Here is a 21,759-nt window from a genome sequence, read left to right as displayed (position 1 = left end):
AAACATTATTACACCCAGCAAGTGTTTATCCACGGTGGCTTGATATTCAGACCCAGAGAGGGCTGTAACACTGCAATTTCTTTTTTTTTCTGATTGTGTTTTATCACTGGGCCCCCACCTGTTATACCTAGGAATTAGGGTATGACGAGCTTATTATTGTTATCTTGTTATGTAGCTTGCTACAGTTATTGTTCCCTCGTTAGAGGATGGTCCAAGCTTTGTTTTGGGTTTTTGCTTGGAACCTTTTTGTTGGTCTATCAGCACAAAGCACAATCTGAGGCAGGCAGTTTGCAGGTTAAACTTAAATTTGAATCTTATCTGCATATTTTTAAAAGACAGCGTCAAGCAACATATTGAAATACTCTGAAGATGAGCATTAAGGTTTGCACATGGAATGTAAAAGGTTCTAATAACGTAATAAAAAGGAAGGCTATCCTAAATAGTTTAAAGAAGTACGGAACCCAAGTAGCATTTTTACAAGAAACTCATCTTACTGACGATGAACATAAAAAATATTTAAGAGAATGGGTGGGGCAAGTTCATTTCTCATCATATTCAACAAACTAAAGAGGGGTTATAATTTTAATACATAAAAATCTCCCTTTTACAGCTCTAGACACATTTAGAGACACGGAAGGTAGAATCATATTGATTAAGGGTGTTCTTTATGGAGAGAGCTTTTTGCTCGGTAGTGTATACAGCCCAAATGTATATGATGAGGATTTCTTTGCAGCGCTTCTTAACCAAACTGCTGAAATGGACTGCCCAAACATACTTATCGGAGGTGACTTTAATTGCTCTCTATGCCCTCTCATGGACAGGAGTCCTCCCCAAAACACTCAGTCTAAGAACTCTAGGGCAGTGAAAAATATTTTAGAAGAACTGGATTTAACGGACATATGGAGGCATCTCAACCCCTCAACAAAAATTTTTACCTTTCACTCATTGCCACATTCAACAATGACGCGCATCGACTATTTGTTTATGTCCAATCATTTGGTACATTCTGTAGAGAAATCAGAGATAGGAACAATTTCCCTCTCTGACCATGCTCCTGTAACGCTAGCGATGCAACCGCCCAGAAAACTGGCCCGCTCAGCTTCATGGAGGCTGAATAGATTGCTGCTGTTAAACGAAGATTTTACTAAATTACTAGAAGAGCAGACAGATTTTTATTTACAATTCAATGACAATAACTCTGACCCCAGACTGGTGTGGGATGCTTATAAGGCATGTATGCGAGGGATAATAATATCATACTCTAGCTGTAAGAGGAAAGAAAGATTAGCAGAACAAAATAAAATTGAAAATCAAATTAAAAGACTTGAAAACGACTATATCATCACAAAATCAGTTAAAATCCTGGGGGAACTTAAAGCAGCTCGGGCCTCATTATCTGATATTATAACAAAGAAAGCTGAAAAGGATATATTATTCGCACAGCAAAGATTCTTTGAACACGGCAATAAACCAAACAAACTCTTGACAAAACTAGTAAACAAGTCCCCTGGCACAAACTTTATATCCTCAATTCAGGACGAAGAGGGCCATCGTCATATGGATAATAAGCATATCAATGAATGTTTTAAACGGTTTTATGAAAAATTGTACTGCTCTGAAGCAAAGACGGACACATTAGAACATGTATGGCTGGATAACTTAAATATACCACAATTGTCACTAGAACAGGCAAACTTATTAGAAGGACCCGTAACAACTCTAGAAATCGAAAAGGCTATCTCTTCACTTCAATCTGGCAAATGCCCAGGTGCTGATGGTTATCCTGTCGAATTTTTTAAAACTTTAAAAGGTAAGATTAGCACATTATTACAACGAGTCTTTAATAAATCTCTAGAAGAATCTAAACTACCTGATACCATGTATATAGCAAATATTGTAATTCCTAAAAAAGACAAAGACCCAGAACAATGTTCGTCATATCGACCCATTAGCTTACTTGGTGTGGATGTGAAGATTTTATCTAAGATTTTGGCTACTAGACTGGAAAAGGTAGTTTCTAACATAGTCAATATAGACCAAACCGGCTTTATTAAGGAACGTCTTTCATCAAATAACACTAGACGACTTATTAATATTATTCAACACCTTAATCAGACACAAACCCCAGGCATCATTGTCTCAATGGATGCGGAAAAAGCCTTTGACCGTGTCGAATGGGAATACATGTTTGAAGTGCTTAGAAGATTTGGACTTGGGCAAAATTTTATAAACTGGGTAAAACTTCTTTATAGGAATCCTTCAGCATCTGTCTTGACAAACGGCCTCCTGTCTGCACCATTTGGGCTGGGAAGGGGGACAGCACAGGGAAGTCCTCTCTCTCCACTGCTGTTCTCCCTGGCTATAGAGCCGCTTGCAATTGCAATTAGACAAAGTAAAGATATCAAAGGTATTTTAATAGGAACAAAAGTGTACAAAATATTATTATACGCTGATGATATCATTTTAACATTGACAGACCCTGTAAAATCTATCCCAGCCCTAATTGGCTGCGTCAGTAAATTTAGTAAAATATCTGGGTATAAGGTCAATTACGAAAAATCTGAAATTATGCCTTTGGGTTTCTGTGACCGGGGAGAGCCAGCATTCATCAAACCATTTCGATGGGCTCCTACGGGGTTAAAGTATCTGGGAATACGCATGACATCTAAAACTAATCAACTGTATCCCGAAAACATCAGTCCTACAATCTCCCATATAAAGGACAGATTGGTGAGATGGAAGAGGCTTCCCATATCCTTTCTGGGAAGAGTTAACCTGGTTAAGATGATAATCCTCCCTCAGTTAATTTATCCAGTGTCTATGCTGTTTCTCTTTATTGACTCTAAAGACTTAGCTGGAATAAATAAAGCAATATCAGAATTTATTTGGGCGGGCAGGAAACCTAAAATTAAAACTGAAGTTCTACAACTTCCCAGAGCCTTGGGTGGATGGGCTCTGCCCAAGATTGAGAACTATATATTGTCTTTACATGCAAGAATTATTTCAATGTGGGCTACCCAAAAGCATGCTAATGCATGGCTAAGGATTGAAGAAAGTGTTTGTAAACCCTACCACCCAATAAATCTGTTAAATAAACAACAACGAGAACTCCCAGCCATGGCTAAAGATAATTTTCTAATTACTAATACCATTAAAGCATGGAATATTCTGAAGAAAATGTTTGGACAGAATAAAAACTTTTCATGTCTGACAACACTGGTAGACAACCCGGATTTGACAGTAGAGGGCGCTGGTCCTGATCTTAGGTCATGGCGGGATGCTGGCATTGCTAGGATGCATGATCTGTGGCATAGCGGAAAATTCAAGACATTTGAAGAATTAAGAACCCAATATGGTATTGCTTCCAGGGACTTCTATAAATACCTTCAACTAAGGCATTATGTTAAGGCAAAAACTGACTCATTAGAGGTGGATTGTTATTTACTTGATAAAGCTATTCTTGATTGTCATAAACGTGGGAGATTTGTGTCAAGATTCTATGCCGAGTTACAAACGCCAAGGAAAGATAACTTGGAGAATTTACGATCAACCTGGAACAGAACTCTGAAAAGCACAATTGATTCAGAAGCATGGGAAGACATCTTGACTCTGCCTTCCAGAATCTCAGTATGCAACCGATATAAAGAAATGCAATATAATATGTATACATATCTCCATATATATATAGCAAGTACACACCAGGAAGCTCTCCAAACTGTCCTAAATGTAAAGTAGCTACAGGAACTAGAATTCACTGCCTATGGGAATGTAAAATTATAGAGGCATTCTGGCAGGCAGTGTGTCATGAAATCAGCTCTGCTATAGGACAAACAGTGCATCCTGGTCCAGTGCTTTGTCTACTTGGACTCATACCCACTCACCTGGGTACTCACAAAGAGACTGTGCAACTCTTATTAATGTTGGCCAGAAAGGTAATAATGGTTAAATGGATAGGTTGTGATGCCCCATCGATCCAGCTATGGAAAAACCTATTTTCTGAAGTGATTGTATTAGAAAGATTGAGATACTCTGGATGGAAAATTTTATACCTTTAAAAGAAGATGGGAACATGTTCTTAATTATTTCAAAATTAACAAACCAGTAAAGTGAACCTAAATGACATGTCATTGAGTCTGTAGCTCAACTGGTGCCTGTCAAGAGAATGCTGTGACTTATTTACATGCCTCCAAATTTTCTCTTCTGATTCTGTGCTGTGTAAGGTTTTTTTTTTTTTTTTTTTTTGTTTATATATATTTTATTTTTAATGTTTATATGTTTGTATAAATCTCAAAATGCCTAATAAAAAAAAAAAAAAAAGGCTTTGGGCTCCTGTCTCTGCTCTGTGTGGTTCCGGATACTTCTGGATATAGTTCTGGATAATCCTTGATAGTCCTGGATGGTTCTGTGTGGTTCCGGATGGTTCCAGATAGTTCTGGATGGTTCCGGATAATCCTGGCTAGTTCTGGATGGTTCTGGACGGTTCCAAGGGGGCAGGTGACTCCTGGTTCTGAGCCAAGTACAGATTCTGTTGGAGATCTTTTCATGTTAAAGGGGAGTTTTTTTTTCTCTCTCTACTGTCGCCCCCTGCTGGTCAGAAGGTGGTGCTGTAGGTCAGGATCCTTTGCAGGGTTTCCATAGAAATGCTTAAGCTAGTTTGAATCATGAACTGAACTTTATCCGTTGATAAACTCAGATCAGTCGAATCGATTGTGTCGGAATGTTCTGTTGGTAAAGAGCCTGTAGAAATGAACTGATCTGATTTATTTGCAGGATCCAGTCCAGCTCTGATTTTGATCTGCAGCATTTCTGGGACCTGAACCTGTTTGTGACCTACATGAAGCTGGATGAATCCTGACTCTTGGCCCTGATTCTATGGAAACAGTTTCTCATGAAGCCCAGCCGGGCCGGATGATCTGGACTCGCCCTCCTTCGGCCCGGAGTCTGGTCCAGATGGAAACCTGGACCGAGGCCACGCTCCAGCAGCTCTGGCCTGAATCTCATATAGAAAAATATTAAACTATTTGGTAATTTTCTCTTTAAAATGAACAAATTTCCAGAGATCAAGGCGTCCTGTAAACATATTCTTGTGTGTTCCGACCCAGTTAGCTGAAGCTCCTGTGACAGAACCCGGCTGCAGCAGAACTTCATTATTAACCTAAGAGCTGCTTTATAGGGAAACAGCTCTGAAGCTTTCTCTGGCTTTCTGTTTTTTCTTGCGTCTGAATGGAGCAAATGAGTCCTTTGTTAGTTTGGTCTCTGAGGCGATCCAGCAACCCGGGTCAAAGCTGCCGGTCTGGACCGTCTCCTGGGGTTTCAGGTTTAGCTGCTCTGGCCTTAAATCTGAACGTTGGACCCTGTCAGTGTTTCCCATCATCAAAAACACAACACAAACGCCTCGGGTCTCATGTGCAACATTTTAATCTCAGTGATGATGTCAGAGTTTCACAGCAGGGCTAGAAAAATAGAATCTGAGATCATAAAAGTCCAGAATGCTGGAACTGAAGATGAGTGGGATCCACACAGAGTTGTGCTCTTTCTACACTTTGACTGATGATGACCACGAACTGCAGAGCTCACTTCAAACTTAAAGCTGATCTGAAGGATGACTTTAATTTAAAAAAATTAAAATTTGACTTAAAAGTACAAAATATTCAATCATTTTTGTATTTCAGATTAATGAGATTATCTCCAGTAGCAGAATAAAAACTTCATCTGTTTTATTAAATCAGCTGAAAGCAGTAAAGTTACCATCCATCATCAGTAACAGGAATAAAACCAGGAACATTTTTCCATGAAGTAAACACTGTTTGGGTTTTAAAAGTTTCCACTTGGAGTCGGATCTCCTTATGAACACGGAGGAGGTTGGATCCACCTCCAGCACCTGGTGAAGAAACTCGGCGTCCTCTGGCAGGAAGGTTTTGCTTCGGGTCTAGACAAGACCTGCCACCATGTGGGGAGACGCATGCATGTTGCGTTCAAACATGCATTTCTGAAAAGCTTTCAGGCATCGGATGACCCGAACTCTGAAGGTCATCACAAACTCTCTCATGTCTGCAGATAGTCGTTTCATGGCCTCAGCCGGGACTTTAGTCAACTCACACTTGAGTTGAATGCTTTCCATTTCCCCACCTTCATCTCCTGACCTCTGCCTCCTAACGACGCAGCAGGTTTGTGTCTGAACCGGGTTTCAGTTGGACTTCCTGGTTCTGTTCAGCAGACCTCTTAGTGTGGTAAAGACGTTTCTGGGTTCAGCATTCGGCTCTGAGATGGATGGTATTGCATTCCGCCTCAGTGACTCTACAACCAGTATGCAGGTGTCATTCAGCTGAAACCCAGGTGTTTTTGTCTCATTTGGAGCATCACTGGCCTGAACTCAGCTTTGTTTCCATGGAAACCACTCAATCTCTGAGGCAGTCCTGACAGTGGCAGTTACAAAGTAGAGGCCAGCTGACAACAAGAAGGGTTGAGTTGTGCTTTGTTGCCACTGGTTTCAGAGCTGCAAAGTCCTACAGTTTCCCGGTTCTGGTCCAAACTGAGCCAGCACTGCTGAGTGTCCACATGGTGGCCTCTGGTGGGCTGAGAAAGAGAAACAAGGGCTCAGAAACTCTGCTGTGAAAAGGAGCAAGATACCAAACACCTGAGGAAACCCCGGGAACAGATTGACTCAGATTCTGAAAACACTTAAAGTTCCCACTGACAGACTGAATGATGATGGACCCAATGATTAGCCCAGACTACAGAATCTATCTGAGCATCTAAAACCAACTGAGGCCACAGTTTGAGGGACCACACAAACCAGTAGGTGGTACTAGTAGCAGGTGGATTTAATTTTTTATTTCCTCTATTTCAAGCAAGCTTTAGTTCTCTCCCTGATGGCAGTAACAACCTTTTCAGCTTGTCAATGTTCCTCTTAGGCCTTCTAACAAGCCATCATTTGATCCAGGTGCGTTAAACCAGGGAGAGAACTAAAACATGCAGGATGCCGGGCTTCCAGGACCCACTTTGGGCTCCCCTGCTCTAGTGTAAAGCGCTTTGAGTGGTCAAAATGACTGGAAAAGCGCTATATAAGTTCAATCCATTTACCATTCACTAAATTATATAAGTCATTCATGTCATAACTGAAACAGAAGAAGATGAGCTTTGACAGATGAATTAAATTGTGTTGAGTTTCTGATCTCTAAACGTTTGGAAAGTTGGTCTGCTGAGGTGTTCAGGGTCCTGGTGGTTCCTCTCACACCTCCAACAAGACCTAATAGGAATCTTTTTATTAAACCTCTTTAGACCACAGTGGAACATCACCAACCAGACTAATCATGACCGGATCCGTTTGGTTACAGCTGAACCCAGCGCCGCCTCCTGCTGCTCCGCCGATCAGCAGCGGCTCTCTGACCCACATGCAGACGGCGGCAGAGATCGCCTCTATCAGACCCTCAGAGTGAAGCTTGGACTTTGTTTCCAGACGTTAGACGTATTTTAGAAGAGCGTAAAGCTGCCAGGTTGGAAGCTTCAACACGCAGAGCGACGCTGATCATCATGCCGCGTTGCCCCACATTACTCCGGTAGACTTTTAGTAAAATGTTTCTGGCACTAGTTGCCTTTATTTGACAGCAATCCGACAGAGGCCTGGGCCCAGCGAACAGAGGACGGGAGTCGGACTCCAGATACCCGGTCTGTCTATGCGGGGCGCCGCGCTAACCGCTGCGCCACCGCGCAGCGCCTCTATTCCCTTACTGGAATTTTCAGTTTCTCTTTGGTAAATTATTTACATCTTTATACAACTTGAACTATCTGACGAATTCACCTAGTTCACTTTGTTTCATTTTCTTTGAAAAATCAGTTTTGTCACGTGATTGCAACCAGTGGACTGGCCCAGTAAAAAGTCATTGCAGAGTAAAGAATCAACTAGTTGATGCAACACTGGAAACCTAATCCTCTCTACGGTTACCTGGGTAAACCCTGGCGATGCTTTCACTGCCTGAGTCAACCTGGGTTACCTCAAAAGACCCTGATATCTTGGATGAACATGTTTGAGCCAGTACTCCTGAACCTGGACTACACTTGTGTGATGTGTGACTCACCTGCTGCATTCAGGACCAGAGGATGAAGGCCAAAGAGAAGAATAGAAATAGAAACAGAAACTGGAAAAAAGAAAAGAATCAGTGGAGCTCGCAGTAGGAATAGATTGAAGATTTTCTGGTTGTTCTTACCTTCTCCTCTAGCTCTTTGATCTGTCGTTTCTGTGCTTCTATACATTCCTCCAGCTCCTTGTTCCTCTGTCCAGCACAAACATATTACAAGGTTCCATGTTCATTCTGCTCTACTTTCAATCCTTTCACTGATATTAATCTCACTGTTGGTAAACCTTGTAATCACTGATGCCGAGTTTGGACGTGTGTGTAAACCCTCATTCCTACTCTGATAATTAAAGAATAAATGAACAAATAATTTTGGTTAAGTTGCTGGTTCCCAGAAGAACAGAGTGCCAGAGCTGATCCATGATCCTTTAACACAGCGGCAGAAAGAACCAGGAAGCTGGATGTGAACCAGCGGCTCTGCATCAGCTTCACTCATCCTGCTGAGAGCCAGAGGAGCAGCTGCACACCAGGACTGATGGAGGTTTTCAGAGTGGAGCTGTTCTCAGGGTTTTCTTCGCTGGGGTAATTTTTTTTATTTTGCTTTGTGGTTTTCATAGCCCAAATGAACTATGGCTAATAATAATAATTACAATCACACGTTACACCATGGAGGAGATTTGTCCTTAGCTGTTAGGTTTCATACTGAGGGGAAAACTTGATGTCATCTGGAGCTTTTTACTACTTGACATGGCCCTAATTCTTTTGAAATGAATAGTAATTGGGCAAAAGTGGAATTCTTTGTGGATTATGAACCAGACTGTGACTAAAACTAATGTATCTATAATATATGAAGCTGCTCACCTGCTGTGTGAGCTGAAGCAGTTCCATCCTGTCTCGGAGGATCTGGGCATCTCTTTCTCTTAGTTCACACATTACACATCGTTTCCACTGATCCATGGCTCTCCTCAGCTCCTCTTTCTCTCCTTCTGTTAACATGTCAGACAGTCGACCCTCTCCCTTCATTAGTCCAGGAGTCCTGGAAGCCTCTTCCTGCTGCAGAGCCTCGAACAACATGGCCTCCAGCTCCAAGATCCTCTGAGTCAAACACAGATGGTAGAAATGTCCTTTTAGTTTTGGTCTCCCTGGAACCAAAGACTGCAGGAGAAACTCCATCTTGTTAACAGTTTGGAGGATAATGTTTCTTTATCATGATGTAGTGATGACCTTTGACCTGAACCTTCAGAGCCACATAAAGCTGGTTCCAAAGTGGGCATTGAACCCAGTTCTACACCACCTGGTTCTACATCACCCAGATCTACATTCCATCACTGAGACTTTAAACTGCTGCTAGTTCATAAATCACTAACGGATTAAAGATCTGCTGGTGGACCAACCTGCTGGTTCTGGTTCTGCTCTTTATCCAGAACCAGAACCAAACATGGAGAAGTAGCTTTCAGCTTTTATTCACCACAAAACTGAAAAACAGCCGAAACACTGAGTTCCTTTAAATCCAGACTAAAAACTAATTAGTTAGAGCTTCTTTTGACCAGTAATAACTGGAACATCGAAAGTGTTTATCAATTGATCATTGTTTTCCTACTTTTCCAATTCAATATAATGTTTTTTCTGCTTGTTTTATTTCTTTCTAATCATGTAAAGCACTTTGAGGCAAAGTAGCTTATTAGCATAGCACAATAATTCAAAGAGGAGGGTTGTTGGATATGTTCTTATTTCTATATTGTTTCTAAACACAGTAAATGATGTGGTTGGACTGACCTTATGGGCCTGATCCATGGACTGCTTCCTGAAGTCCAGCTCCTCATCCAGGTAACCTTTCTGTTTTCTGAAGAGATCCTGGAGACAAATCAGACAAAATATGATGAATTTGAGCTGATAGAAATCATTCTGATGATAGAAATATCTTCAAACACTGTGAATCGGTTTGTGGCAGATGTGACTGCAGTCATTCACTTATTGATGGTCTTGAAGTTCATGTCAGTCATTAAAACCTTCAGATCTTCTTGCTTAAAACAATTATTAAACTGTCTGAAAATCTGGTTTGTGATCAGTTATTCTGCTGATGTCACTAGATTTCATTTATAATTTTTTAAAAACAGAGAAATGTTGGTCAGACAGTTTTACTTCCTGTTGAAAGATGATTTCATCTGGGAGCTGCAACCCTCACTCACACTGACCTTTAACCTTTTATCAGGTTCTGCTGAGATATTGCTTCAAACCAGGAGTTCACACTGAACTGAAGCTTCATGTTGTGATGATTCGTTGGATAAAATCAGATCCTCTGCATTAATGCTTCAACCATCATAAAGAGTCCAATAGAAAAGTTTTCTGTTGCCAGAACATCAGCAGCAGGTTGACTGTCGTCATGGAGACATCATTTATTAACATCTTTGTCAGGTTATAGAGCTGGTCTGACAGTAGAAAGGTCATCTTTACCTTCTCGTTCTCGATGTCCAACATTTTCTGCTGCAGAGCCGACTTGGTCACTTCGATGGACTCCAGCCACTGGAAGAGCAGACAGGCAGTCAGGTGGTTCTGAACTGTGCAGCCGCTGCTTCTCCTCTAGAGGACAAGAAAAGCTCTACAAAACTAAACTAGGCTTGTTTCCACAGTGGTTTGAATCTGGATTCAGTGATCTAGATCAGTGTTTCTCAGTGTTCCAGACTGCCCTGCATGTTTTAGTGCTTCTGACAAACACACCTGACCTGTATGAGTTGGTGGTTAAGGGGCCTCTGCAGCATTGATGGCTGCAGAGGAAGTCCTGAAATGATTTGTTCTGGAACAGAGACACATGTTGAAGATGCAGGGCCGGGGGGCTGAGGGCCACTGATCTAGATGACACATGTAGATGAGGTCATTGCCTCTGAAACACGGCAGCTTCCCAGCTTTCCTCCAACCAACAAGTACCATTGTTACCTTTAACAGTCATTTCATTTTTCATTTGATATTCAAGTAAATATATTGAAACCAAACATTTCTCTTGCTTGAAATGTTAAAATCAGTTGAAGTTGGAGCCTTTAGACCAGATGTTTCTCACCTTTTCTGCCAGAGTGAGCACCGTCCTTGCATGGATCACAGTCACCTGCTCCTCATTGGACAAATTCTACAAGAAAAAACTTGCAGGTTAGATCATAAGCACATATTTTCACCTGAGTATCAACAGAAACAGAGGGAAGACTCATGTGAAAGGCCCTTCAGCTAAAGTTGGGTCTGTTCAGATTGGGTTTAGGGCCTGTAGCTGCCTTACACCGAGTTCTAAGGATGGTCTCCAAAGACGGTTTCACTGGTTCTCCTCAGTCCTTCCTGTGGCCAGCTGCTGATTGGTTCACTGGTTCAGCTGGGTGAAGGTCCAAGCTGAATCAATTTTAAGTTGCTGATGGTTTCAGTGAACACATTGTCTTTGTGAGAAACAACTAGACAGGAAACAGACATGTTGGATCTTAAAGTGTGTGAAGAACTTGAGCTTCGATTATCTCTGGAAAGAATGGAGGATGTGATGTAAAAAGCTCTAATGTGAACATTTCTGAGCTGACTGGATGCTGATTGAGGGTAACTGCACACAGTTTTAGATTTCAGAAGATAATTATAAGCTTGTCCTTGTTTCAATGAACAATGAGGACCAAACCAAGGCAGAATGGACCAGTGGCTCAGTCACTCGTGACTGGTTGACCCAGTTGTCCAGTAGGGACATTATGATCCTGAAACCTTGGGTGTTTAGCCAGGCCACGGCCAATTGAATTGGAATATAACAGTAGAATAAAGGTTATTTCATGTTAAAATGTTAAATGATACAGATCATTCTGCACCAGTTGAGTCTATAGGCCTGGTTCTGTGGAGGAAGCAGCTCGGTTCTGCTGGTTGTCCTGCACTCTGAACTGACTTCTCTCCCTGAGAAGAAAATCTAACATGATGTGATTGTAGAGCAGAAACACAAGAGCTGCAAGGACATGCAGTCACTCTCCTGCTGCGCCACAAAGGCACACATTGGTTTTTGTTTTCTTTTGACGAAGTCATGGTGGTGGGGTTTATGCTGTGGACTTACTGTTGGAATACTTACAATAAAGCACAACAATGCTTTTTGGTATGTGCTCTGTGTTTTTAAATTTGGTCCTTTATGAGATTCAAGGATGTCCAGACCCTGAAAGCCACGGAATGGAGGATGTGATGTAGTATGAGCAATAAAACTGAAACTTTCAGTCCTTCAGAACCAAAGGAGACAAAACCAGCTTCTTCCATCTGGTGATCACAGCGACCAACTGGGAGCCTCCAACAAACCAGTAACCAGTGAGACAGACCAGAGTCCCCAGAACTGGTTCTGAGATCAGTGGAATTATTTCTTTTCATTTTGTCATCAGTGATGTAGCATAAGGTAACAAGCATGTAGTTTTACTTAATGCATTAGACAGTTATAAAGAGTTAAACATGGGTGGTTCCACAGCACACACAGATCTGATGGTTTTATTTAGCACATACATGTACAAGATAAATTCAACATACACTTACGGCGTTATCCCCCAGGATGTCCAACTTCTTCAACAACTCAGTGATGACAATGTCCTGTTGGGACAAGAGTTATCCCATCGGTCAGTTTTTCACATGTTCATAATGAGCCACAGAATGTTTTCACATGAATGTTGTGGTGTTTCTGCATGAGCAAAAAACTTCAGGACTACTCCGAGTGCTTGGTGAGTGCAGGTTAGTCTGCAGGTGAGACCAGGTGCTACTCACAGTGACCCCTTCAGCCTCACAGTAGATCTGAAGGGGACTGAGACCTTCTGGGAAGTGCAGTTGTTTGAAGTTAATACCGGGTGAACGGCGCTCCCTCTCCTTTTCCCATGGGAATAGAGATAATGACAATGAAAGTTATTGATTAATCAGTAATTGCAATACAACCATTGCTCCCAAAGCCAACAGTACCTCCAACTCCAAGATCCTGAACTCCAGCAACTCATTTTGGTCTCTGATGTCCTGAATGTCGTCGTTCAGTCGCAGCGCCTCACCTTCCATTTGCACCACCTGAGCGGCGACAACAATCAGGATCAACACTGGGATCATAGTTTGGGCTTCAGTACCCGCACACATCTGAATCAACCCATTCTACTGTTACTATTTTAAAGATGTGAATAAAACACATTTATTGACATCAGATTCTGGTGTCTTCTTGACCTGTGACCCACACTGAACATCTGGTGCCACCAATCTGACAAGAGTTGGTCAGAAGGCTGACTCCCAGTCCAGAACCACCTTAATAACTCCAAGATCTCCACTGTTGAGGTTAGTTAACCCTGAAGAAACCAAGAAGCTGTTGATGGTTCAGAACCTCCTCAAAGTCACAGGAGTTTAAATGAAGTGTTTCACCTTCTCCACCAGCTCCTGGTTCCTCTGATACAGTGCCTGCTTCTCCTCCACCCACTTCATGTCCTGAGAGCAGAGACATGACACAACTCAGACACCTTTCACCATGTTCCACCAGTTTACACACCAAGCTACACAGAATATGTTCATTACATATTTTGTGTAAATCATTCGTAGATGAGATTTTAGTCTGCTCCATTTGCTCGGGCAGTTTTTATAGCAGTTGAGACCCAAAAGAGGTCCAGAACCAGAAAAATTTGCAAAATGTGAATTTTGCATAATACCCCCCCTTTAAAGATAATGCTGAACTCTGACACTTCCTAGGAAAATAACCAACATTTCTTTCTATTTTTGAAAGAGGAAGAATTTTTGAGTTTGGGGATTGACCTTTAACCTGTGCAAGGCAAATTCCTGCTGGGATAGGATCAACCCCCTTGGAGGGAGCAAGGGGGTCTCTTAATCACATACCAAAACGAGATGATGAGTACCTGGCCCTGATTGGTCCGATCTGAGAAGTCATGAAAACAAAACATCAACATAAAGGTCCCCGGCCCCTCCATGAAGTGTCCAGTCAAAGTGAACAAGGGTTCAAGTGTTCAGGTTACAAACGTGCAAAAATGTGAGAATTAGGACAGGTTGCCTCTGCACCACAACTTCGAGGTCCAAAATTGCGGATCGGTCACTGTTTAGGCATTTACTGCTGAAACGTACAAATACAACAAAAAATTGACTTTAAACGTACATTGGAGATGTTTTTGCTTTCCAGAGTCATTGCTGAAGATATTTGGCTGTTCAAATCTGTTTTCTTATGACATGTTGGGGTCAGGGTTAGGCAGAAAGGGCGGAAATAGGACCCAAAAGGGGCGTGGCTAAGGCCAGAAGTGGAAGAATTGGGACGTACTTAACATGAATGCGCATCTGAAGGACAGGAAGGAGGAAGGATTGGGATGTTCTGTCAGCCAGGTGATCTCTGATAGCCAATAAAAATACAGAAATAAACTGGGGGTGGCGCAGGGGTAAAGTACGGCCTTAGACCGAAACACGGATGTCACAGGTTTGAGTCCCTTCCTGACGACCTTTGCCGCATGTCCTTCCCCTCTTTCAATTCTCAAATAAAGGCCAATAAAACCTTTAAAAAAATAAACTGAAGGCTGCCCCTCCCCCACCTGTTGATTAGGCTCAGCCTTTCTGAATGATCTCATCTACGTCTGAGTTTCTTCAATTTGCAGGTTTTTTTTTGTTTTTGTTGTTTTTTTACCAATCCTTGATGCTTCAGCGCTGACTCCAGATCTGCCACTCTGCTCTGATATCGACTGATTTCATTCAGCAGCTGTTCTCTGGTCTGAAAGACATGAGACAGAACCATCATCCTTAGCATGATCAGCGAGAATTCACCACTCTACTGCTGCCTTGCTCAGAGGCCATCTACCTTGATCTCCTTCTCAGCGTCGTAGTTTCCTCCGCATGTCTCGGCCAGCAGTGCGTACGCTCGCTGCAGCGCTTGGTACTCCTGTGTAAGCTGGCGGTAGCGAAGCTCTGCCTCCTCACGAACACAAGTCTGAAACCAGCAGTCAGTCGGCAAAACCAGTCAGACCAGTTCCAACATTTAAATCTGCTTCTTGTTCTTACTCCCGGGACCTGAAGTTGTTGAGCCCGAGGTCGTTAAGATGGGGCTGGTTTAAGTTCTTAATTTTTACCTCATCAGGTTCCGTATCTGGAGTTCTGTCAGTGTGGAAGGACAAAGACGATCCGTCAGAATCCATCGATGCCTCTTCATCATAACCATAAAATGTCTCTATGACCTGCAGACAAACACATGACGCATGTCATCATCCAGGTCAACAAGTCCTCAGAAACAACAGAGGAGTTGTTGAAATCATGATCTGGGAGTTCTGGGTACTAACTACTTACATTTTTATTTTGAATTTGCAGATAACTTTATATTTCTGACTAATTCCATCATTTTTAAATATTTGATATTCTGGCCAGTTCCTCAGTACTTTAGTATTTTAGCACATACTTTTTCACTCTTGAACCAGTTTAAGAAGACTACTTTTTACTTCTACTTAAGTATAAATACAATGGAGTACTACTACTTTTACTAGAGGACGGTTTGTCGCTGTTTTGGACATCGCCCTGAAACGAAGACCAGAACCAGAACATCATTCAGAACCAACAACTTGAAGGCTTTGAAACTGGATCTCTGAACTATTCAGAGTATTTCTACTGAACTATTTGTAGTAGTTCTATCAGATAAACGACTGGTTCAGTTGGAGTACACACGGTGTAGTACAGGTATCTGTCGGAGCACAGCTATCTGCAGCACAAGTACAAATATTAGTAATACAAGGTTTTGTGGTTCCGATACTCATGTTGGCGTAATGACGACGGCTTGGCTGCTGGGTGGTTCTGGTGATACCAGAAGCTTCTCACCCTGCAGGCTCTGAAGGTTCTCCTCCTCCTCACTGGTTCCTGACGTCGGTACCTCAGTAACAAGTCTCGCTCCTAGAACAAACCAAACGTCTTTATTCATCCTCACTGACCTGAAGCTCATCAGCTAACTGAATATCACAGATAAGTACACAATCGTCATCTCCTGATGTTACATGGATTACTCAGAAAGTACCTCACAGGTACTGACAGAGGCTGCTCAATACTTACAATAACATTCTTTACATAACCTGCCGTCTCCAGAGCCTGAAATCACAGAGGAGATTTAAAATGGCCGTCAAAGTCGTAATACTGCTGTAGTTTCTGTCGTACCTTAGAAAGGTCATCGATGATGTGTTGCTGCTCCACCACTTGTAACCGTAGAAACTCCATCTCACGCTCATCCTGGTGGTAGCCATGGTAACTTGAGGAGTGACTCCGGTCCAGATCGTTGAGGGAACTGGGTCTCCTCTGTAGACAAACAAAGAGATCAGGCTGGTACCGACGGTTCTGTTGACTGTTCAGAACCAACAGAACTGGATCATAGCTCAGTTATCAGGCTGAACTGAAAGTGTGTCTGCCTGTTTGGGTTTACTGGGTTCTACATGAATACTGACACCTGCTGGTGGGATGCAGTAACTGAACTCGGGTGTTTTTCTATGTCAGCTGATATCTGGATGCATCTTTATGTTATTATTGCTCAATTAGTTCAAATGGAAAAATGAGTGTTGTGTGTGGTCACCATAGTTACCATAGTTGCCATCTCCAGGTTCTCTTGGGTCACAAAGCGAAGTTTGTTATCAAGGCGACGCAGGGCGAGAGCCAGCTCTTCGTTTTTCCTGCTCAGACGTTTGTTTTTATCCAGAAGGGGAAGAAACTGACTCTCTGTTTCTCTCAGACGCTTCAGCTGAACAGGACAAAAATATTTTAAAATAAATTAAAATATTAAAAAGCTGAGTAGGAATGAGTTGGGGAAAGCGCTTTGCTTTAGATGGGTGTGTTCTGGAGGGCAGGACATCTTTACCAGTTCATTTCGCTCTTCAGACAGCAGAGAGTTTCGATCTTCCAGTTTCCTGACGACTGCGCTGAGCTCAGCGATCTTCAGCTGAAACCTGCGAGTGTCTCGATCGTCTTGAGACTGCACACAAGATCAGAGGGTCAGAGGTCTGTTCAAGAGAACAAACAAGACAGTAAACAGAGCTGTTCAGACCATTAATATTTAGTTTTTATCATTTAAAGAAAGATTATTGATCAGGGTGGCTTTCATTGGGCGATCAGCTCATCACATGATCTTAAACTTTACAGAAGAGGATAAGAGCAAACAGTGAGTGGATGGAAAATAACGTAGATCAGAAGATCAGAGTGTTTGAATGGTTTGGCCCTTGGCAGCCACAGGTCTTATGTTCTGTGGTAAAATACTTTTCGATGAGTTGGTACCTGATCTTTAACGGTATGTTGCCAGGGCATCTTGTCCCCAGAAGTATGCCCCTATATTGGAAGATGCTGTGACAGATCACAGGTAAATAAATCAGCACTTAGATTTAGGTTTCTCTGTTCTGTGGAGTCTCTGTGTTGTCCTGTCTACCCCTTGATTATTTTCACTTGGTCCTTGTTTCCGCTGATTGTCTCCCTGTGTATTTAAACCCACCTGTGTTCCTTGTTCTTTGTTGGGTCCTCGTCTAGTGGTTTATGCTACCGTTTTGTCTTCTGTCAAGTCTGTTGTCAGTTTGTTTGAACCAGTTGCAAGCCATTAGCCTTCCGCATCTGTGTTGCCTGGACTTTTGTATTGCTTACTTCTTCATTAAAATACCATCATTTTCTTCAATTCAATCTGGGTCCTCTGCGTCTGCCTCACCAGCACTCACCGCAAATCATGACACCTTTATTTCTGAAGGTGAGATTTTTTTAGAGGGAGTGATGCACACAGAGCGCCGTTGATTGGTTTCACTTATGAGGAGGTGAAGCATTTTATTATTATTGCTTGGTTATTTAAGGCGCTGGTCTAACTCTATTAGACCAGCGCCTAATAAAGTTAGGCACACAACTTTATTAGGATCCACACACACAAACACACACTGTGTTTTGTGTGTGTTGGTTGGCCTGCACACCAATTATTTTATCCTCTGTTTGATAAGAACTATCACCAAAGTATTCTTTATGCAGATGGACAATAACCATTACAGATGAGAATAGACATGATTAAGATGAACATGTTACCTGAACAAGTTGATATCAGCTGGTGTTTGACCTGCAAGCAGATTTCAGACACTCTAACAAACAATCAAAGCTGCCCAGTTCCTGGTGAACTGGTGTGACCTGTACTGGGAAAGACCCAGAACACAGTCAACCTGATAAACCTCCTCAAATGATACTTGAGGACAAGAAGTTGCAAGGATCTGTTGATAAATTAAATAATTGGATTCCAGATGTACTCAGCAAGAATTTTTTTTTAAAAGGTTTTATTGGCTCTAGTGGCCTTTATTTGATAGTTAATTGACAGGAAAGTGGGAAATGAGAGAAGAGGAAGACATGCAGCAAAGGTCGCTAGGTGAGGAATCAAACCTGCGACGGCCACGTTGAGGACTAAGGCCTCCATATGTGGGTTGTGCTTAACCCCTGCGCCACCACAGCACAGCCAAGAGAAATTTGAAAAAAGGAAATTAAGAGAAATTTGAGAATATTATTATCCATAAATTCAAACACTGGATGCACAGCTACGGCTGTTTACTGCAAACTAACCTTTCAACAAGAATTACCTCAGAGATTTTTATGATTTGGACAAACAAGACTTCTTTAGACTTCTTCAACTTGGGCATTATTAAGACAAAGCCAGTATACCTTTGGAAATTTAAGGAAGCCATTAATAAATGCATTCCAAGGCAGCATTGAAAAGAATTTAATCTCTTAAGTTTTATTTTTCAATGCAACCAGAGAGATTTCTAAACATGATCAAGCCAAATGGAGGAAAAGAAGCCAAGATGAGACTGGCTCAATATATGATGGATGGAAGAACAGCAGACCACTGTCCTGGGGTCAGAGGTTATGAATACAGTTAGTGAAGATAAAACTGAATATTTAATTCTGGGGAATTTATGTTGGGACTTCTGCCATTATAACTAAAACAGACTGTATCTGCCACAGACTTCATTGGCAGAAAGTGAAATTAAAAAGGAATCTGGCTTAAAATTTCCAGGAAATAATTTGAATGAAGTGGATTGAGACATTCTTCCTCCATATGGGAATAATGTTGCAAAGGCCCTTAATGGTTTTGGTTCTCACAATGCTGGTTTAATTTAATACAGAAAATGACTCCCAGCCCTTTCACAAATATATGATAGGGAACCAGCAGGAGCTGAAAATGTTTCTAACGTTGCCACATGGGGGCAGCAAAGATAAAATCCCAGACTTTTTTCATGCATTTTTAAAAAAGCAGGAAGAGGCGGGGCTTACAAAGAAAGGAGCATTGTTAGGGGTGGAGTTAGCAGGATGGTTTAGCCCCGCCCTCTGTGCGTCTCTCAGAGCAGCGATTTGTTGTTCGGCAGCCTGAGTCTGTAACTGGAGGCGGTGGGCGTGGCCAGCCTGCAGCCCCAGAGCTTTATCCAAAACACTGACTGCTCTGTCCTTCAGCTTTATCTCATCCATCTGCACACGGTGAGAGACAGACAGGGAGACAGGCGGAGGGTTAGTCAGGCATCATCACACAGGTAGAAGAGAGGAACATCAGGGCAGACAGACAGGTGATGGGCGGGGTCATGAGTCTGCTGCTTTGGAAGAAAAACTGCAGCTGGCAGTTATTAGAGCATGTTGTGCTGAAATGAGACGGAACTCGACTTCAGCTGGTTTCCAGTTAGGTGAACTGGGTGTAACTGGGCCCAGCTGGAAAACAGGTTTTTCTTTCGTCCTCCACCCACAGAAACAAAAAAGAAGCAAATAATTGACTTTTTTTTTGGAGAAATATGCCAAAACGTTGACCTGAGTGTGCCGGACCAGAACCTGGGACCGAACTGAACATAATTCAGCTGTTTCACCTCCTCTTAATGACAACCATCTTCTCACCTAGATGAAATCTACAGAGGTCAGAGGTCACATGCTGATCAGCAGCTAAAATGATGCTGGTGGAGCAGGACAGCTGCTCTTTGTTTCTGCTCAGTACCAGTCAGTGACAGAGTGAAACTTGGCTGAATCATCCCAGTCTTTTCTGAGTGCTTCCTCCAGCTCTGGAGGAAACACGGTCTGCTAATCAGGATTCAGTGGATCAGAAAATGGATCAATGTTTTCCTTTCAGTGAAAGTTGTACAAACTGATTTGGCTTTCTTCATGTGTTTGGAAACCTGGAGAAATCTCAGCAAATAAATGAAGAAACAGGATCAGTTTGTCCTGGTATCTCAGCTATCAGTGTGCGAACTGTTTTTGTGCCACAGCGCCCCCTACCAGTCGCCGGATCTCTCTCTCACAGTCTTTCTTGGTTCTGTGGAGCTCCTCCTGGTGCTGATGATGTGCCGATCGGAGCTCGGCTGCTCTGGCCTGGCAGGCCTGCTGAGCCAGTGCCAAGGTCTCCTCTGCATGTTTTTTTGCTCCCCGCAGTTCCTGCACCTCCTGCTGGAGGCGACAGCGCTCCGTCTCCCAGCTCCTCCTCGCCTCCTCCATCTCCCCCATCAAGGTGCTTCTCACCTGCACAGAGAGTCAGGGTTAGGACAGGAGCGCCTTCTGAGGCAAAACCATCTAGAAAATCCAGATTTAATCACAATGGAATGGAAGTTGTGAAATATTGACGATCAGTCGATGATCACCTTGTCCGTTGATCCGTCTCTCAGGTTTTGGACGAGTCCATTCAGACGTTGGATTTCTCCATCTTTAATCTTAATGACCCTCATTAGCTCCATCTCATGTTGCCGTAGCAACGTCTCCCTGGTAACCGCCAGCTCCTTCTGCTTCTCTTCATGGAGTTTGGTCTTCAGCTCTGTCAGGGTGACCGTTGCACGGTTATGCTCCGCCTTCAACTCCTGACTCTTCTCTCTCTCCAGGCGGCTCACCTGGTGAAGCCAGAAACAACGGTACCTCACACAGACATAGTACTACTGACAGTACCGCAGTACATCAAGTACTACTACTGGAGGTACCACAAAAACTGTACTAGTACCCAAAACGTGATAAACACAACTATGGTGTTGTTACAGAAAGTACTTTATGGACTATAGAAACTTTTGTAGCACAACTAGAATTGCTACAGTAACTGAAATTGGTAAAGTAAATGCATTGGGTTACAGAATGTACTACAGTAACTATAGCAAAGGCTACTATGGTTTCTGCAGTAGTGTCTCTGACAGTAACAGAAACTAGTAGTGCTGGTTTGAGAATACTTGTAATTGTCCTACTAATGAAACTACGGCAGTCAGAGTGGGACATTTGGATCTCCAGTCCTTACCTTATTTTTCTCCTGTTGGAGTTCAATCTGAATCTCCGTCAGTTTGGCTCTCAGTTCCTCATTGGCCGCTTGAAGGGCTGCCATGGCGTCTGGTCGCTCTCCCTTTCCTCGCCCTGCTACTCCTCGTTTTGACATAACCAACAGCTGCTGGCTCCTCGCCCTCCTCCAGCTAAATGTCAGCCTGATCCTTCCTACATCTGCACCTGTGGACACAGGAAGTTGTCACTGTGTAGCTCTGTAGGATGTGAAGGATTTGTGTTGTAGCTCAGCAGGTTTTGCAGATGATTTCTGTAATATTTTGTAAAGAAATTAAGTCCTTTGTGGTCAGCATATTTCAAGAGGAAAAGACAAACACTCTAGGACAAAAGATTTAATTTGGGTGATAATCTGATTTAGATTTGATCAAGGGGAAGAATTTTCTAATCCTCTATAGATAGATTGGCTAATTTTAGCATG

General features: G+C 42.5%; 1 protein-coding gene across 1 annotated transcript; it reads right to left on the bottom strand.

Annotated features, from left to right (window-relative positions):
* Nucleotides 1-5,400: 5,400 nt before the first annotated feature.
* jakmip3 (Janus kinase and microtubule interacting protein 3) lies at nucleotides 5,401-21,482 on the bottom strand. Its single transcript, XM_088016626.1, has 23 exons — nucleotides 21,304-21,482; nucleotides 20,669-20,911; nucleotides 20,310-20,549; nucleotides 19,329-19,520; nucleotides 16,903-17,016; nucleotides 16,630-16,785; nucleotides 16,212-16,349; nucleotides 16,110-16,145; nucleotides 15,882-15,953; nucleotides 15,146-15,250; nucleotides 14,878-15,006; nucleotides 14,707-14,790; nucleotides 13,452-13,514; nucleotides 13,011-13,109; nucleotides 12,822-12,920; nucleotides 12,597-12,650; nucleotides 11,131-11,196; nucleotides 10,530-10,598; nucleotides 9,852-9,929; nucleotides 8,937-9,170; nucleotides 8,208-8,273; nucleotides 8,079-8,138; nucleotides 5,401-6,576 (listed from the first exon to the last, which is right to left on the bottom strand). The coding sequence occupies exons 1-22, from the start codon at nucleotides 21,436-21,438 to the stop codon at nucleotides 8,088-8,090; spliced, it is 2,523 nt and encodes an 840-aa protein (XP_087872752.1). The 5' UTR covers nucleotides 21,439-21,482; the 3' UTR covers nucleotides 5,401-6,576; nucleotides 8,079-8,087.
* Between the last annotated feature and the right edge of the window lie 277 nt (nucleotides 21,483-21,759).

This window comes from Poecilia mexicana, unplaced genomic scaffold (assembly GCF_051168715.1).
Source record: "Poecilia mexicana isolate PSO_F unplaced genomic scaffold, ASM5116871v1 scaffold_19, whole genome shotgun sequence".
Lineage (NCBI taxonomy): Eukaryota > Metazoa > Chordata > Actinopteri > Cyprinodontiformes > Poeciliidae > Poecilia > Poecilia mexicana.
The sequence above is the reverse complement of the archived record's forward strand: the minus strand, read 5'-3'. Positions and strand labels throughout refer to the sequence as shown.